Source organism: Borostomias antarcticus, assembly GCF_949987555.1.
Source record: "Borostomias antarcticus genome assembly, chromosome: 17".
Lineage (NCBI taxonomy): Eukaryota > Metazoa > Chordata > Actinopteri > Stomiiformes > Stomiidae > Borostomias > Borostomias antarcticus.
The window spans coordinates 1,928,233-1,943,232 of NC_140250.1; the positions used below are offsets into that span (position 1 = coordinate 1,928,233).

Below are 15,000 nucleotides of genomic sequence, written 5' to 3' on the forward strand. Positions count from 1 at the left end.
ATTTCAGAGTGTCGTCCTTAGGGTAGAAGACACACCCCCCGACCACGTAGAGCTGCCCATCCAACACCGCCACGGCGTGGCTGAACCTCGCACTCTCCGGCATCTCTCCCAGAATCCTCCACTCCACCTCCTTCACCAGTCCCGTGCCACTGCGGAGCGAGTTGGCGAACCACAGCTCCTTACTGGGCCGGCGTTTGCCGGTGTCCCGGTCCAGCTGCTCCCCGCCGACCAGGACCAGGGCGTCTTTGGGCCTTCGGACCCGAGACCGGTCCTGGCTGCCCGGCTGGCTAAAACCGAACTCCATCAGGGCTGACCCGTAGAGCTCCACCTCCCCTCCTCCTCCTCCTCCACTCCTGCACTCCATCCGCAGGTTGACGGCCCGCACCTCCCTGAACTCCCGGAAGGTCATGAGGGGGAAGCGCACCCCGGTCATCAGCTGCTCTGCCTGGGGTAGCCTGGCTTCTGGGTCGGCCTCCACCCAGGCCACCGCCGCCCGGAACACCCACAGCTCCGAGGGAGCGCAGAGCCCGTCGCTGTGGAGGAAGTCCAGCAGCTTCCCCGCAGGCAGGTCCAGGAACTTGGCGGTCGACGCCACCTCCTGGAAGTTCCTCAGGACAAAGTCGTCGGCCGCCTCGAGGAGCTCCGCCGTCCCGTAGGCCTCGGCGAACGACGCCACGTCCAGGCAGGAGCGGGCGTCCATTTCCTGCCGCAGGAAGTCGAGGCACAGCGAGATGCCGGGCTGGAACTGGAGCTGGAGGGCGGTGCAGGTGAGCTCGAAGACACGCCCCCAGCTGAGGGGGAGGGCCCCACTGTAGGAGCAGCCAATCAGAGCCTCCAGCTCAGATGGCACCAGGAAGGGGAGGGTCACACGGGGCTGCTGGGATTCCCTCATCCCACTGGTGAACATGCCCCGGAAGTAGTCGCTGCTGGCAGCCAGGACAACTCTGTGGACTAGGGGGGGACAGGAGATGGAGACTAATGCTGTGTTCACACCGGGCGCAAATTTTTCCAGTTTACATAGAAAGTCAATACAATTCGCGCGAACTGGGCGGCGGGCGGCGCGAAAAGTTACATTCGCAAAAGTTACATTTTTTTTAAACTTTCTGCGGCGGATTCGCGCGGCGACCCATTGATCCCGCGGCGAGATTGGGCGAACTGGGCGGCGCGAATTTTCTCACCGCGCCCGGTGTGAACACAGCAGGTAGAACTGAAACATACATTCACCAATGTCTGATTCAGTTAAGTTGACTTGCTCCCTGGTTAGAGTCCATAAATACTGTTTGTTCACTGTTACAGTAAGTAGATGTTGAAGGAAGTCTACTCACCATGAAATGAAGTCCCATCCACCTCCAGTTCGACATCACAGCCCACTCTCTGTGTCCACAGCTGTCTGATGGACTGAAGACTGATCTCCATCTGTTCCACAGCAGAGATCTTCCTCTCCTCCGTCTTCCTCCCTCCTCCCTCCTCCGCCTCCTCCTCCGCCCGTCTGCAGAGCTCCAGAACTCTGTGGACCCCCAGTGCGCGAGCCGCAGCCTGTACCTGGACCACACTGTCCCGGTTCAGAGCTGCTATGGCCCCAGTGTAGGCGAACTCCAGCACCCCGGCCAGCCCCGCACGCCCCACCTCAGGACCCAGAACCACGGAAACCTCTCTCTGTGTATCCATGTCAACAGATCTCCTCTCCCTCTCTCCATCTCTCTCCTTAAGTCTGCGTTGGACCAGGGAGCTGACGGCCGCCAGGACCGGGGAGTGGACGCGGAGGCTGAGCCCATCTTCAGTGCTCAGAGTCAGGTCAGCGAGGAGAGAGGAGTCCCTGAACTCCTCCAGCGTCTGGAACAACTCTCCAGGGTACCCGTCTCTGCCGTACACAAGGGCCGTCTCCTCCTCTTCCGGCCCTGCGCTCTGCCCCTCCTCGTCCTCCCCTCCCTCCTTCCTCGACGCGCCGCCGCTCCTCCTCTTCGCCCTTCCTCCCTCCTCCTCCTCCTCTTTCTCCGCATCCCTCGGTCTCAAGCCCATCCTGGCGTTGTTGTAGGCAACGATCCTCCGCAGCTCCCGCTTGTCCTCCTCCGCCTTCTCTCCTCCCTCCTCTATCGCTCTTCTCCTCTGCTCCTTCTCTCTCCTCCATCGCTCCGCCCATTCCGTGGGCAGGTGACGCCGCGCCATCGCGCCGGGGTCGATGCTCGGAGCCCCTACGAAATATTTTGCTCGCTACTTCGTGTCTTCCAGCCTGTTCAGTATTAACACCAATGACGTACTGTAGTAACCGTCAACAGCTTCCGACTTGCTCTGTATTCTTGTCCAGCTTGTTCACATTCTCCTGAGATTCGCTGCACTGCACGAGTGTCTTATAGACATATACAGTACTGCCGCTGGCTCGCACTCTCTCTGTCTCTCTTCCTCTCTCTCTCTCTCTCCCCCTCTCTGTCTCATAGAGACTCCCACACCATCTCAGGCCAGTTCTCAGACGTAAACAAGCAGCTATTCCTAGTTACTGGGTCAGACGGGTTCTGTTTCAAAAGGCCACCGGTCAGCATGACATTAGAACACAAGGCGCGACCAGCACTGGTACCTGTTTATCTTTGAAGCCCTTATATGAAAACCACCTTCTTATGTTACAATGTTGTTGATATGGAATGATGGAGCCCACATGACCAGATGGAATGATCGTCTGCTACTGTCCACATGTCGAAGTGTCCTTGAGCAAGACACCTAACCCCAAATTGCTCCCAATGAGCAGGTTAGCACCTTGCATGGCAGCTACCGCCATTGGTGTGTGAATGTGTGTGTGAATGGGTGAATGAGAGGCCATTGTAAAGCGCTTTGAGTGCTGCTAAGGTGGAAAAGCGCTATATAAGTGCAGTCCATTTACCATTTACTTAGGGTCCCCTGAGCAGATCTGATCTGGGCAAATCCTCCTTCAGTGCCCCTGACTTTTGGAATGTCCTCCAACGCACTTTTAAAATTGAAATTCTTCCTTCTCATGTATAATTTGACTTAATTTAAGAAGATTATGAACCATTGTAATGTATATTGTTTTGTAACCGTTTCAAGGTTAGGGTTATGCTTATGCTGCATGTGACTTCTACTGCTGTAATCTGTGTCTGTTTTTATTGTAAGCTCAACATCACTGTAAATGAGGGAAACCTCAGTGCCTTTTGAGTGAAAATAAAGGTTTGAAATGAAATGAAGATTACTCAGTCTAGTCTAGTGAATCATGGAACAATTCACGTCTTATTCTTTTTTTATATTTTTTTTTACAGTAGAATAGTAAGGTAATAAGGTTTTAAAATCAATCTGGAAGTGATTGTGTTATCAGTCCACTGCACATGAGGCACATTATAGGCTGTTTTTCTGCTCCACTTCCTCAATAACTTCTTCTTCTGACAGACGGTGTCTATCTTATTGTTTGATACACATGCAAGACGAAATGGACAATGCGATAACACACTTTCTTGCAACCTTTGGCTGGCAGTGGGAAAAGTAGGCTACAGTACGGTGCATGAAATTTCAAAGCACCACATACTGTAAAAACATGCCACATTAAACAGTCCCAACAAAACTCCCACACACTTGGTGAAATTGTATTTACCTCCAAATATGTTTACGCTTATAGATATGCATAAGAGGCAAGCGTGTCTCGTGTGTGCTTTGGAATAAAAGAATGGGTAAAAGGGACTTAGACCTGGTACTTTATTCAGAGGAAGATTTAACTGCATGTCAACACAGACACATCTCGCCATCGCCACCTCAACTAACCCACATCCACACAGGTTTCAGAAGTAGAGCCCTTTAACCGGTAAAATACATCTGAGATAAACTCCACTTTCTACGTTCTGTGAAGTAGACAGTGACGTGTAGCTATAATAAAACCACAGTTCGCTCACACATTGCAGAAGTATCAAGTGGACAAATTCCATGAGCAAACAGATACATAACACAAATCCACAACCAAAAGTTTGAATAGATAAAAATCAACTTAAAACTCCTACATGACTTCAGTGTCAGACAAACTAAACCCTCCATACAGTTGTGTATATCATTCAGATCTGACCCCTAGCTCACAAGAATGGAAAACGAGATGGACATGACATAGTAGTCTTTGAAGAACAAAGATCAAAAAAGAGCAGTGGGAACAAGCTGGTTTGTGCCAGCAGGTAAAGCTGGAAGCGTTCTCCGAGTGCACTCGGTTATCGTCGGAAACAGCAACAGCAAAAGGAACACCAAACATTTTGAGGTACGCGTAATTGTTTTCACCAAAACAATCAAAGCGAGCTGTTGCCGTGAAAGTTTTCAGGAGAAAGTGATGAGATACTCCGGGTAGGCCTGGTCGTCGTGGAAGACCACGAATATGGCGGGCGCCTGCTGGTCGTTCACCAGGCTGTCGAAGCGGTCGCTGGGGTCGGAGGTCGAGCGTGGCGGCGTTACCTTCATTTTGGGGTTCCCTGGCGTGTGGCGCCCGGTCAGGACGCGGGCCGCGTACATGCGCTTCAGACCGGCGCCGTCCGGCGAACAGTAGCCTTTGGCCGAGTAGACGGCACTCACGGCGAAGTACACGCCCACTCCGAAGGCAGTGGCTGTGGAGAGGAAGATGAGAGAGAGAGAGAGAGAGGGGGGAAGGAGAGATGGAGGGAGGGAGAGAGAGACGGGGAGAAAGAGAGAAAGTGGGAGAGGATGAGTGAGAGATGGAGGGAGGGGAAGGAGAGATGGAGGGAGGAAGGGAGAGGGAGAGGGAGGGGAAGGAGAGATGGAGGGAAGGAGGGAGGGAGAAACAGGGAGAGAGAGAAAGTGGGAGAGGATGAGAAAGAGATGGGGAGGGAGGGAGAGAGAAAGTCGAAGAGACAGGGAGGAGAGAGAGAGAGACAGAGAGGCAATCCATCAACCACTCAGTTTCCACCTGGCAACTCCTAAACATCCCGGCGGTCATCTCTGCGCCTCCTCTGTGGGACTATGCTGGGAAGCGCTCCTGCAGGAGGAGCCGGCCCGGTAGCACTCACTGGTAGCGAAGCTCCTGTTGAATCCGCTCTTCTCTATGGAGGTGCAGTTGGGCTGGGCCGTCCCGTGGTACAGCGTCTTCTCGCCCACCGCGCCCGCTCCGTTCTTCGCCGTCATTCGCTGCCAGCACAGAGCGTACGCCTGCCACAGGAAGACGCTCTGCACGCGCTCAATCTGAGAGGGCGAGGCAAGGAAAACTTTATTTATAAAGCACAATTAAAATGACAGCAGTCAACCAAAGTGCTGTACAGAGGTGGGCCCTAAGTAATCCGTGGCGAAAACAAGGAATCTCAACTGACGAAACAAACACGAAACAGACTCGGCTTGTGCTCAGACTGAGTGAAACGCCAGGGAGAAGAAGTGGGTTTTTAAGAAGGATTTTTAAATATCAAGATTCAAACCCGCCTTGTGGATGGTGAAGTTGCTCGCCGTTTTCTGGAAGCCTTGGGCCACAGTCTGGTATTCCTCCGAGGTCGGGGGCAGCTGCACCCTCCTCAGTGTCTCCCCTTCGTCCATAGGCTCCCAGGAGGCTGGCAACTCTGCAGCCACACACACACACACACGCACGCACACAGGAGGAAAGCAGAGAGATGGAATAGCATTATCCTAACTTGTGATTATTTCCATGTACATGCGGGAGCAGGTATGGACACGACCATGAAGTCATTTGACCTATTTATAGTCTTTAGTGTTTTAGTCTTTAGTCTCTTTAGTGTTGAAAATAGATCATCAAAACATTGTACTAGAAGTGTTTAGTTGGTTGAAAACACAATGGTTGTGTGTGTGTGTGTGTGTGTGTGTGTGTGTGTGCGCATGTTAACCAAAAGCTGCACTGCCATTTCACTTTCTCTCTCATCACATAATTTACTGAGCTAAGCACTAAGCAACACTTAAGTAGTTACTACCAAGTAAAACCCCATTAAAACGCTGCGTACTACCAAGTAAAACCATATTAAAACGCTGCATACTACCAAGTAAAACCACAGTAAAACGCTGCGTACTGCTTGCATTCTCCTCCCTCTTCACTTTGTAGGTGCGGCCGGTCTGCCAGTCGGTTGCCAGGTTGGTGCGCAGGTTCACCTTCACCATCCCCCCGTCTGGGCTCTCCACCTCGGCTGAGACCCGGCTCTCTCGGTGGGCCTGCTCCAGGAGGTAGTTGGCGCCGAGTCCCAGCTCTATCCACACCTCCCTGGGCCCCAGCATGGACCACTGGACGCTGAGGGCCACCAGGGCCTCGTCGCACTCCTGGAGGTCCCTACGGAGGGCCCCGCTGAGGGCCTGGTCCAGGAGCTCGCGTACACTCAGCACATCCTCCTTCAGACCCCGGAGGACGTAGACGGCCTCGGCGCCGCCGCCCGGCCCGGTCCCGGATTTGGCCCCGGCTCCTCTCCGCGGCACCCCGGCCGGCTCCAGGCTCACCCCCAGGGCCCTGGCCTTGTCCTGGACGGCGCCGAGCTCAGGAGCCTCCAGCGTCCACAGGTCCGTCCCCTCCACCTCCCTCCGGATGAGCTGCTCCAGCAGGACAGACTCCAACCCCGCCCTGGCACCCTGCACGGCCTCGGGCCCCGGCCCCACCACGCACAGCACCGCCGGGGGGGACCTCCAGGGGGCCACGGTGAAGCCTGGGGGGGCGGAGGGATGGGAGGAGGAGGAGGTGGAGGAGGAGGAGGAGGAGGTGGAGGAGGCTGAGGAGGAGGACCTTATCTTCAGTGTCTTCTTGAGCACCTGTTGGGCTTTCTCTGAGTCGAGAGAGGGGAAAGAAGAAAGTTATGGAGGGAGGAAGACACAAGAGAGACCGGGAGAGCACATATTAAAAAGATTTATCTGCAAATCTGTTTGCACACAAACACACCTTTCAGCGTGAGAGGCAGGGCAATGGTTTCCACCGGGCCACTCTCCAGCTCCGACCTGCACCACAAAAACCACAAATACAAAAGTCTAGAGAAATTCCACGCATGTTTGTATTGTTCTGCGCAATGGCCCCCCCCCCCAAAAAGCTTAATATAATAATAATAATAATATTATAATATTATTATTATTGTTATTATTGTTGTTGTGGTTGTTATTATTTTATAAATGTGTGTATTTATTTATTTATTTTGAAGCTGAGAAGGAACGAGGGAACGACCTGAAGGCCTGGAAGACGGGCCTCTGCAGGATGACGATGCGGACCAGGGAGAGGGCTTTCGGGGACAGGGCCGTCACCGTGGACACTATGCCCTCCACCATGGCCCTGCAGACCTCGCTGCAGTCCACACCCCCGGCACCTGGCCAGGAGGAGGTGAGGCGCCTCTTACAACGTGACACAAATATCATCTCCGGTTTATCTGGAGGTATATGAAACTACATATGCTGTTTAAAATACAGTTAAGACAAAGACAGGGCACATAGAGTGGGGATGGTAGCACCATGTTTCTGCAGTACGACCCACAGTCCCGTACCGACCAATACGAGCTAGAGGAAAGGATTTCATCAGTGTACACATTTAAGGATATCATATTACGAGTATTTACACTTGCGTTGACTGGGGAAGGATTTGACCGGCGCACGCCACAGAGTATCCAGTACGCACCTGCGTTGACTGGGGAAGGATTTGACCGGCGCACGCCACAGAGTATCCAGTACGCACCTGCGTTGACTGGGGAAGGATTTGACCGGCGCACGCCACAGAGAATCCAGTACGCACCTGCGTTCACTGGGGAAGGATTTGACTGGCGCACGCCACAGAGTATCCAGTACGCACCTGCGTTGACTGGGGAAGGATTTGACCGGCGCACGCCACAGAGTATCTAGTACGCACCTGCATTGACTGGGGAAGGATTTGACCGGCGCACGCCACAGAGTATCCAGTACGCACCTGCGTTCACTGGGGAAGGATTTGACCGGCGCACGCCACAGAGAATCCAGTACGCACCTGCGTTGACTGGGGAAGGATTTGACCGGCGCACGCCACAGAGTATCCAGCACGCACCTGCGTTGACTGGGGAAGGATTTGACCGGCGCACGCCACAGAGAATCCAGTACGCACCTGCGTTGACTGGGGAAGGATTTGACCGGCGCACGCCACAGAGTATCCAGCACGCACCTGTGTTGACGGCTGGGAAGGCCACGGAGCGGTGGCCCTTCCTCTCACACTGCCTCAGGATCTTCCCGCAGGTCCTGCGGATCTTCTGGAGGTCGCACCAGAAGCTGGCGTGGACGACCTCTTTGCAAGCCAGGGCGCCGGGGCCGGTGGAGACCATGTAGTCTGGCGGGACGCCCACTGGAGAAGAGGAGGACGAGAGAGAAAGACGGGAAGAGGAAGAGAGGATGATATATGATGATTGTCGATGGTATTGAAGAATCAATAGCCGAAGAGGAAAGTAGTTTGCCGGAACTGAACTGTAGATCAGATTCAGCATTTATTTAACAGCAGACAGAATTCCAGGTCAGTCCCAGAGAAACGCTTTGGCATTCAGCTGATCAGACAACATGGTATCGAGTTTGTCCCAACTTTATAGTCGGTGGTCTGTATCTATACATAGTTTCAGTCCAATGGCTAGAGTTCTCCAACTATGACCTGGTAGACCAGTGGGCAGTGAGCTTCTTATGGATGTACACTTGATCTCCTCCAGACCTCTTGACCATGACCAACTAAAGCCTTCTATACACTGTACGACTGAAAAAGTCTTAGATCGGGGATCCCTTCCCACTGTACGACCGGGACTCCGTCTCAAGACCATACGACGTGTGTATTCACACTATGCGATTTGTATTCACACTCTACGATTTCTGTCAGCCCCGATTACGCCCACGAGTCATCTTGGCTAAACTTCTACGTGATCGGCGATCTACGGCGAAAATATCTGACAAGCCAGATATTTTATCGGGAGGTCGTAGCCTCGTCGTAGAACGTCATAGCGATGAACACAGATCGTACACCTTCTCGCACTGTGCGACTTGCGAGTCCCGATTTTGCGTACGATGAGCTACGACTGTCTGCGACAACCCACGACCACCTTACGACCTCAGAATTGTGGGTTTTATCGCACAGTGTACATGCGGCTTAAGGCATGTCTATGTTCTTGTGCTGAGAATAGCTGAGGCACTTGAGACAGGAAAAACCTCAGAGAAGAATGAGGCACACGGAAGCTGTGTTCTGAAGTTGTTTTCACAGTCGTTTTATGAACCATATCTGAGATGGTCTTCGGTGACAGGTAGCCTATAGACAACAGTATATTGTCAACTAGGCCTGTAGTAATGTATACTGACAACTAACCTCTGTGTGGTTCATCCCTTACCTCGTTGTAACTCGGCCTGAACACTGGGGCCAGCTGCAGCCAGAATGGCTTTGGAGACATCTAGAGGACGAGGACGACAGGAAGTACTTGGTTTAGGCATCCACGTTCTTTTTCTCTTTGATATTGAACGAGGCTACAAGTACTTATGTACATTCGCACTCTGAGCTCAGCTCTTCGTAGTTTGATCGACGTTGATAAAAGCAGACGTGCTAGTGGTTACGGTACCTGTTTCGTTGGGCTTGGATAAGTCCACAGTGTTGACTATGACGTCAGTGTTTTCTCTGGTGATGTCACCAGAGACCAGCTGCAGCTTGACTACACCCACCATGACGGTGACCTCATCAGGGGTGGATGAGATGGGGGAGGTTGAGGCTGAGGGAGAGGCTGAGAGAGAGAGAGAAAGAGAGAGAGAGAAAGAGAGAGAGAGAAAGAGAGAGAGAGAAAGAGAGAGAGAGAGGGATAGAGAATTTCTTTATCATATAATCTGTGTGCGTGTGTCTGTTGGTAGGAAGGCATTCCTTCATCTTAATAACCCACCTTGATCTAGGTTAGCATCAATAGTGAGCCCTCTGAGACGCAAAGCACCCTGGGAAGACTTGAAAGCCTGTATACAAGCACACGCCACAAAACATCAGTTTTGCGCCCAACTGGAAATGTGTGTAGGGTTTCAGTTGTGGGTCAGAGATGGCCGGCGTTCTTCCTGGGTGTTCTCTCACCTTAGCGGACTTCTTGTCGGAGGGGAGGATGACGATACGGATGAGGAACGGGGTTCTGCTAGCCCGGTTCTGCTGGTGTCCACGGATCTCCTCCAGCAGAACCTTGGCGGCCTCGTCGTGGGGGAACCCCAGGACCGCACCGGGTCCGAGTACAGGGAAGGCGACGGAACCGAAGCCTCGGTTCTCACAGGACTGCAGAACCTCCCTGATACCCTGCCTCAGAGCCTGGGGTCAAGGAGGGTGGGAGGTCAATGGGTTAAAGGTCAACTAAGGTCGAAAGGTCAAAAGTGTTTCAGGAAGTTACACAGACCTCTGGAATAACCCGGAAAGGGTTATGGAAATCTGTGCTCCAGAAAAAGATTTCACCAGAACCAAAACATACCAAATTCAGGTTAACGCACATGCATCCAGAGACACACACACACACACACACACACCTGTGCCGCCGGTCCTTTGGGGTTGCCGTCCCAACGGGCGCAGCTGATGAAGAACACCTGACCACACCCGAGTCCAGTCGGACCCTTCACCAGGACCAGGTCCCCGGGGTCAACCTCCTTGGAGAAGGAGGCGTCGAGGCCGGGCCCCACGGCCTCGCACAGGGCCCTGCCCAACCGGGAGGACGTGGGGTCGATGCCCAGCATGGGCGACACCAGGGCATCCACCTAGGGGGAGACGGGAGAGGAGAGGAGAGGGGGAGAGGAGACAGGGGAGAAAGAGGGAGAGAGACAAGGGGGAGAGAACCGAAGGAGAGAAAGGGGGAGTGGTGGAGGGAGAGGGAGAGAGGAAGGGGTAGGGAAAGGGTGTTTGAACCAGCGCAGACAGATAAAGAGATCACATTACGTACAGGACAACAAGAGGGACGTTTAGGCCTCACCTGCTGGGCCTCCACGCTTCCCTGGACGACCTCCACCCGGACGCTGGCCTCCGCCGCGTCTCCGGACTCACGCTCCCCGCCCCCCTGCAGCAACAGCCTATCGCAGGCCTCCTGCATGGCGCGCACCGCCTCCCCGTTCAGGTTGACTAGGGTCACCCGGGTCAGGTCGCGCGGGCTTCTCCCGAAGTCCGCCAGGGCCACCGCGACGCCCTCGGCGCACACCGCCAGCGGCACGCCGAACGCCCCCAGGCCGATGCACGGCATGGCCAGGCTCTCCAGCTCCATGGTGTCGGCCAGGGCCAGGGCGGCCGCCGCCGTCCGCTCCAGCAGGGCCCGCTCCCTCCCCCCGACCCGGCCCGCCACGGGCGCCACGGCGTGCAGCAGCGCCTTGCAGTCCAGGTCTCCCCCGGTGGTCTCCACCGCCGTGCCGGGGGCCACCTTCCCGATCTGCCGCGCCAGGGCCAGGCTGGCCCGCCGGACCTCCGGGCCGCCCGCGCAGTATAGCGCCGCCGCCACGCCCCCGCCGCGGTCCGGGTCCAGGTCCTCGTTGGCCGCGTTGACCAGGGCGTCCGCCCGCTCCCGGGCGATGTCGCCCTGACGGACCACCACCCGGAGTCCGCTCGGGAGGCGGTAGCTAGCGGCGGGGACCTTCTCGGACCGGGCCTCTCGGTTACCGGTGGGAACTGGAGCGGACAGGACCGCCGGTCTCTCCAGCAGGATGAGGCTGTGCTGGGCGCGCCCCAACACCTGAAGGTACTCCTTCCCCTGGTCCTGGAAGTAGCGCACGGCTCCGGGCTGGTCGATGGTCACCTTCTCTCTCACCAGGGAGCTCAGCGCAGGTACCAGCAGGCCCCGGAACTTGGTCACCAGCCCGGAGGGACCAGAGAGGACCACGGAGGGCCGGCCGGAGGAGGCCGGGGCGGAGGCCGGGGTGAGGGTCACCCCTTGGTGCTCCAGGCCCAGCCTGTCCAGCAACTCCGGGAGGTGGTCTAGCATCTCCGCGAACGGCAGACCCACCGTCTCCTCCGCCCGGGATTGGTCGATCAGGAACTCCTCTACCAGCGCCCTGAGCTCCAGCACCCGCTCGGCGAGGCCCAGTATCTGGACCAGGCCGCCCGGGCCGTAGCGGACCGCCGCCCGGCGCCGTCCGTCCGGGTTCGCCTCTGACAGCTCGGCCTCCAGTCTGGACCTCAGCTCGGGCGGGAGGGCGGAATCGTTGGGTACCTTGATTTTCTCCTCCCTGAACATCCTCAGGAGGGCGCCCTCCGCCGCCGCTAGCTTGTCCGGGTCGAGGGTGAGCAGACGTAGCTCGGTGTCGCCCAACTCCACCTCCACCTGACCCCTCAACCCCAGGAGGTCCGCCAGATCCCCAGGGCCCCCGTACGCCCCCCTGAGGAAGGCCACCAGGAGGGAGGACACCCCCGTGACCAGCCTCTCTTCCACCTGGGCGTCCATCTTGGAGACGCACTCTCTGGCTTTCAGCACCTCTGCGGCGGGTCCCTCCAGGACCAGCTGACCCGGTTCCTGACGGGCGACTGTCACGCCGGGGGCGACCGCACCCACTTCCCGCTCCAGCCCCTCCCCCACGAGGCGTAGCTTGGCCTGGCCCAGCCGGCAGACGGTGCTGACCCGTTCCTGTCTGGCGCCCGACCCCTGACCTTTCACCTGCTCTGTGACCTCCAGGATCCTGGCCTGGACCAGGGCTGCCTCCCCCACCACTACCGCAAAGCCCTGGCCCACCTCGCTGTACACTCCCACGCCAACTCCCTGGCGAGACCTCATCCCGAGGAGTCCCTGGATCTTCTTAGGCTCCACCTCGTAATGACAGATGTACATCTCCCGGAACAGTGTGTCCACCTGTTCCCTCCACCCCCCCCTCACCCCACCGTCGTCCCCGGCCGAGCCCCGGACCACCAGCGCAGTCGGTCCTCCGTCCTCCAGGGGGAGCTGCAGGGAGCAGCCCAGGGAGGAGAGCCACTGCTGGAGGTCTCGCTCGGCCCCTGGGGTCTCCCTCACGTACTGCAGCAGGTAGGGGTCCAGCGGCACGTTGTGCTCCTGGTGAACAGACGCTGAGGTCGACTCAGGGAGGGAGCGGGAAGTCTACAGTTGGAGAAAGACAGAGAGATTGAAAGCTATTAATTCATCCAAGCTTTATTTTATTTATCCAAAGCGACTTACAATAGAAAATGAATCCCACTTTATCCTGTATTGTACTTAATATGATGACCTGAGAGCTTTGTGGTTCCAACGAATACAGCAACAAAACACTGAGGTATTTTGGTATTCAGATTGTCTAAAACTAGAATCACTCATGATCCCTTTGGATGCGCTCACTTTGTCTCTAAAGCATGGAAGAGAAGGCAGGATGTCATGTTTAACTGATCCTCTGTTGTATTATTTATTTTTCCTTTTATCATATCCATATGATATGGCCGTTCCTTTGTTCCTTGACTGTGATTTAATCTGTTATTGTTCCTTATGTCTCATGTACTGTACTACCCGGCGTCTATCTTGATATGAACTACGTAATGGTGTCATATAAGCCCATGTGGGCTGGGCAATACCCTTTGCATGACACAATAATAAAAAACTAATTCATTCCTTCATTCATACAAACTGGGGGGGGGGGGGGCTTGTGACTAAGTGAAAGAATCTCGCTCCAAACCTTTGGTCAAACTTGCCAGCCCTGGAGCCACGCATTCAGGGAGGGGGGCATACTGTAGGTCTGTTCTCTCTGAGCACCATTTCTAGTTACTTGTGTTTTAAAAAAAGAAAACCAAATTTACTGAAACCTAATCTCAAAAGAAACCATAAAGCTCCAGTTATCTTACCTGTGGTCCGGGGGTGAGCCCGGACTCCTCCTGGCTCCGACGCACGGTGAGTGTGAGAGAACCCCCGCGGAGCTCAACAACATGCTCCCGTCTCTGCAGCACCCTCTCCTGGTCTGAGGCGGTAGCACAATCAGTGGGGGGGGAAAAATCAGCGTGACAATTGCATCCGTACTTGTGTGTTATGAATAGATTAGGCTAATTAAATGAAAGTGAAAGTACAGTAGCCTTGAGATTTACGGATTGAAATCCGGCGGCCTACAATACACTCAAGTTCAACCAGCCATATGAAAGTTCAAAGTTAAAATGCAAATATATTCTGCAATGTCAAAATCAATCAGTATTTTCTGTAGGGTAGTTAATTCCACTCCACGTTACCATTACTTGAACAGCTTCTCCTCTCACCTTCTGGACTATTAAATGCGAGCTTGCAAACATTGTTGTGAACTTTCTCGACGGGTCCACACTCCCCTCCTCCGGATTTCCGTCGAATTTGAAAATATTTCTCTATCTTTTCCTTTTTCTCCGCGTCCAGATGCGACACCTCAAAGAAAACGGGGTACTGGTCCATGATGAGTAGGCTAGTTTCTTCTTTTTCCGCCAAGCTCAGCAGCCCTGCACCTGCTTCACGTATCCGGCCGAAGGAGCGCACAGCAGGCTACACCTTCACACTGGAGCTCACCCTCCTCTCCAGAAACACGCACTTGCACTTCCGCGCTCTCTCTCTCTCTCTCTCTCTCTCTCTCTCTCTCTCTCTCTCTCATTTCGTCCTGTCTATCATTCTACCCGTCAGTCATTTATGAAACACAACATTTATGAAACACACACATTTTCAGCGGGTAGCGAGGCACATTTATTCACTTTTAATAATTAACTAGTTATTAACTATTAACATGATAGCCTACACATAATCTCAAAACATACTGTAATGGCAAAAATAATGCGCAATTAATCAGATTTGAAACATAAATACATTAACGTTAACATTTTACACAATGTGTTCATATTCAGTGTCACACTGTACTTTTCAATGTGAAAAATCATTGTTTAGCCTATAAGGTATAGCCTATAAATAGTTGATTGTCGAGCAAGTATAAAGGTAGGCTACAGTAGGCCTACAGAGCAAAATACATTCACCTCATAAAAATAAGCATCTTCACTTCGTATTGACATCATTAAATTAATATGGACCTATATGCATAAATATATCGTTGAAATATGATAATTTGAAATGAAGAAAGTGTAGCCAGTTGTGTAGCCTACACAGATGAATATGTGGTGCGTTTATAAATATACTGATCACTGCG

The 15,000-nt window shown here is 54.0% G+C and overlaps 2 protein-coding genes across 2 annotated transcripts in view; both read right to left on the reverse strand.

Moving 5' to 3' along the window:
• The window catches only part of LOC311319927 (kelch-like protein 33), a gene marked incomplete at both ends in the record, with an annotated part of 3,308 nt that extends 1,142 nt beyond the window's left edge, over nt 1-2,166 (reverse strand). The window contains 2 exons of the mRNA XM_084451559.1: nt 1-951; nt 1,326-2,166. The exon at nt 1-951 is cut by the window's left edge and continues 10 nt beyond it. Of these exons, the coding sequence (XP_084307685.1) occupies nt 1-951; nt 1,326-2,166 (1,792 nt within the window). The remainder of the gene's footprint in view (nt 952-1,325) is intronic.
• A 2,127-nt stretch (nt 2,167-4,293) lies between these two features.
• LOC311319928 (protein mono-ADP-ribosyltransferase PARP14-like) lies at nt 4,294-14,264 on the reverse strand (the record flags this gene model as incomplete). The annotated part of the gene is made up of 15 exons (XM_084451560.1): nt 4,294-4,577; nt 4,998-5,169; nt 5,401-5,534; nt 5,997-6,617; nt 6,848-6,903; nt 7,124-7,262; nt 8,081-8,257; nt 9,276-9,335; nt 9,501-9,647; nt 9,813-9,879; nt 9,992-10,216; nt 10,429-10,653; nt 10,866-12,920; nt 13,697-13,809; nt 14,099-14,264. 15 exons carry the CDS (start codon nt 14,262-14,264, stop codon nt 4,294-4,296), a joined length of 4,641 nt encoding a protein of 1,546 aa, XP_084307686.1.
• Between the last annotated feature and the right edge of the window lie 736 nt (nt 14,265-15,000).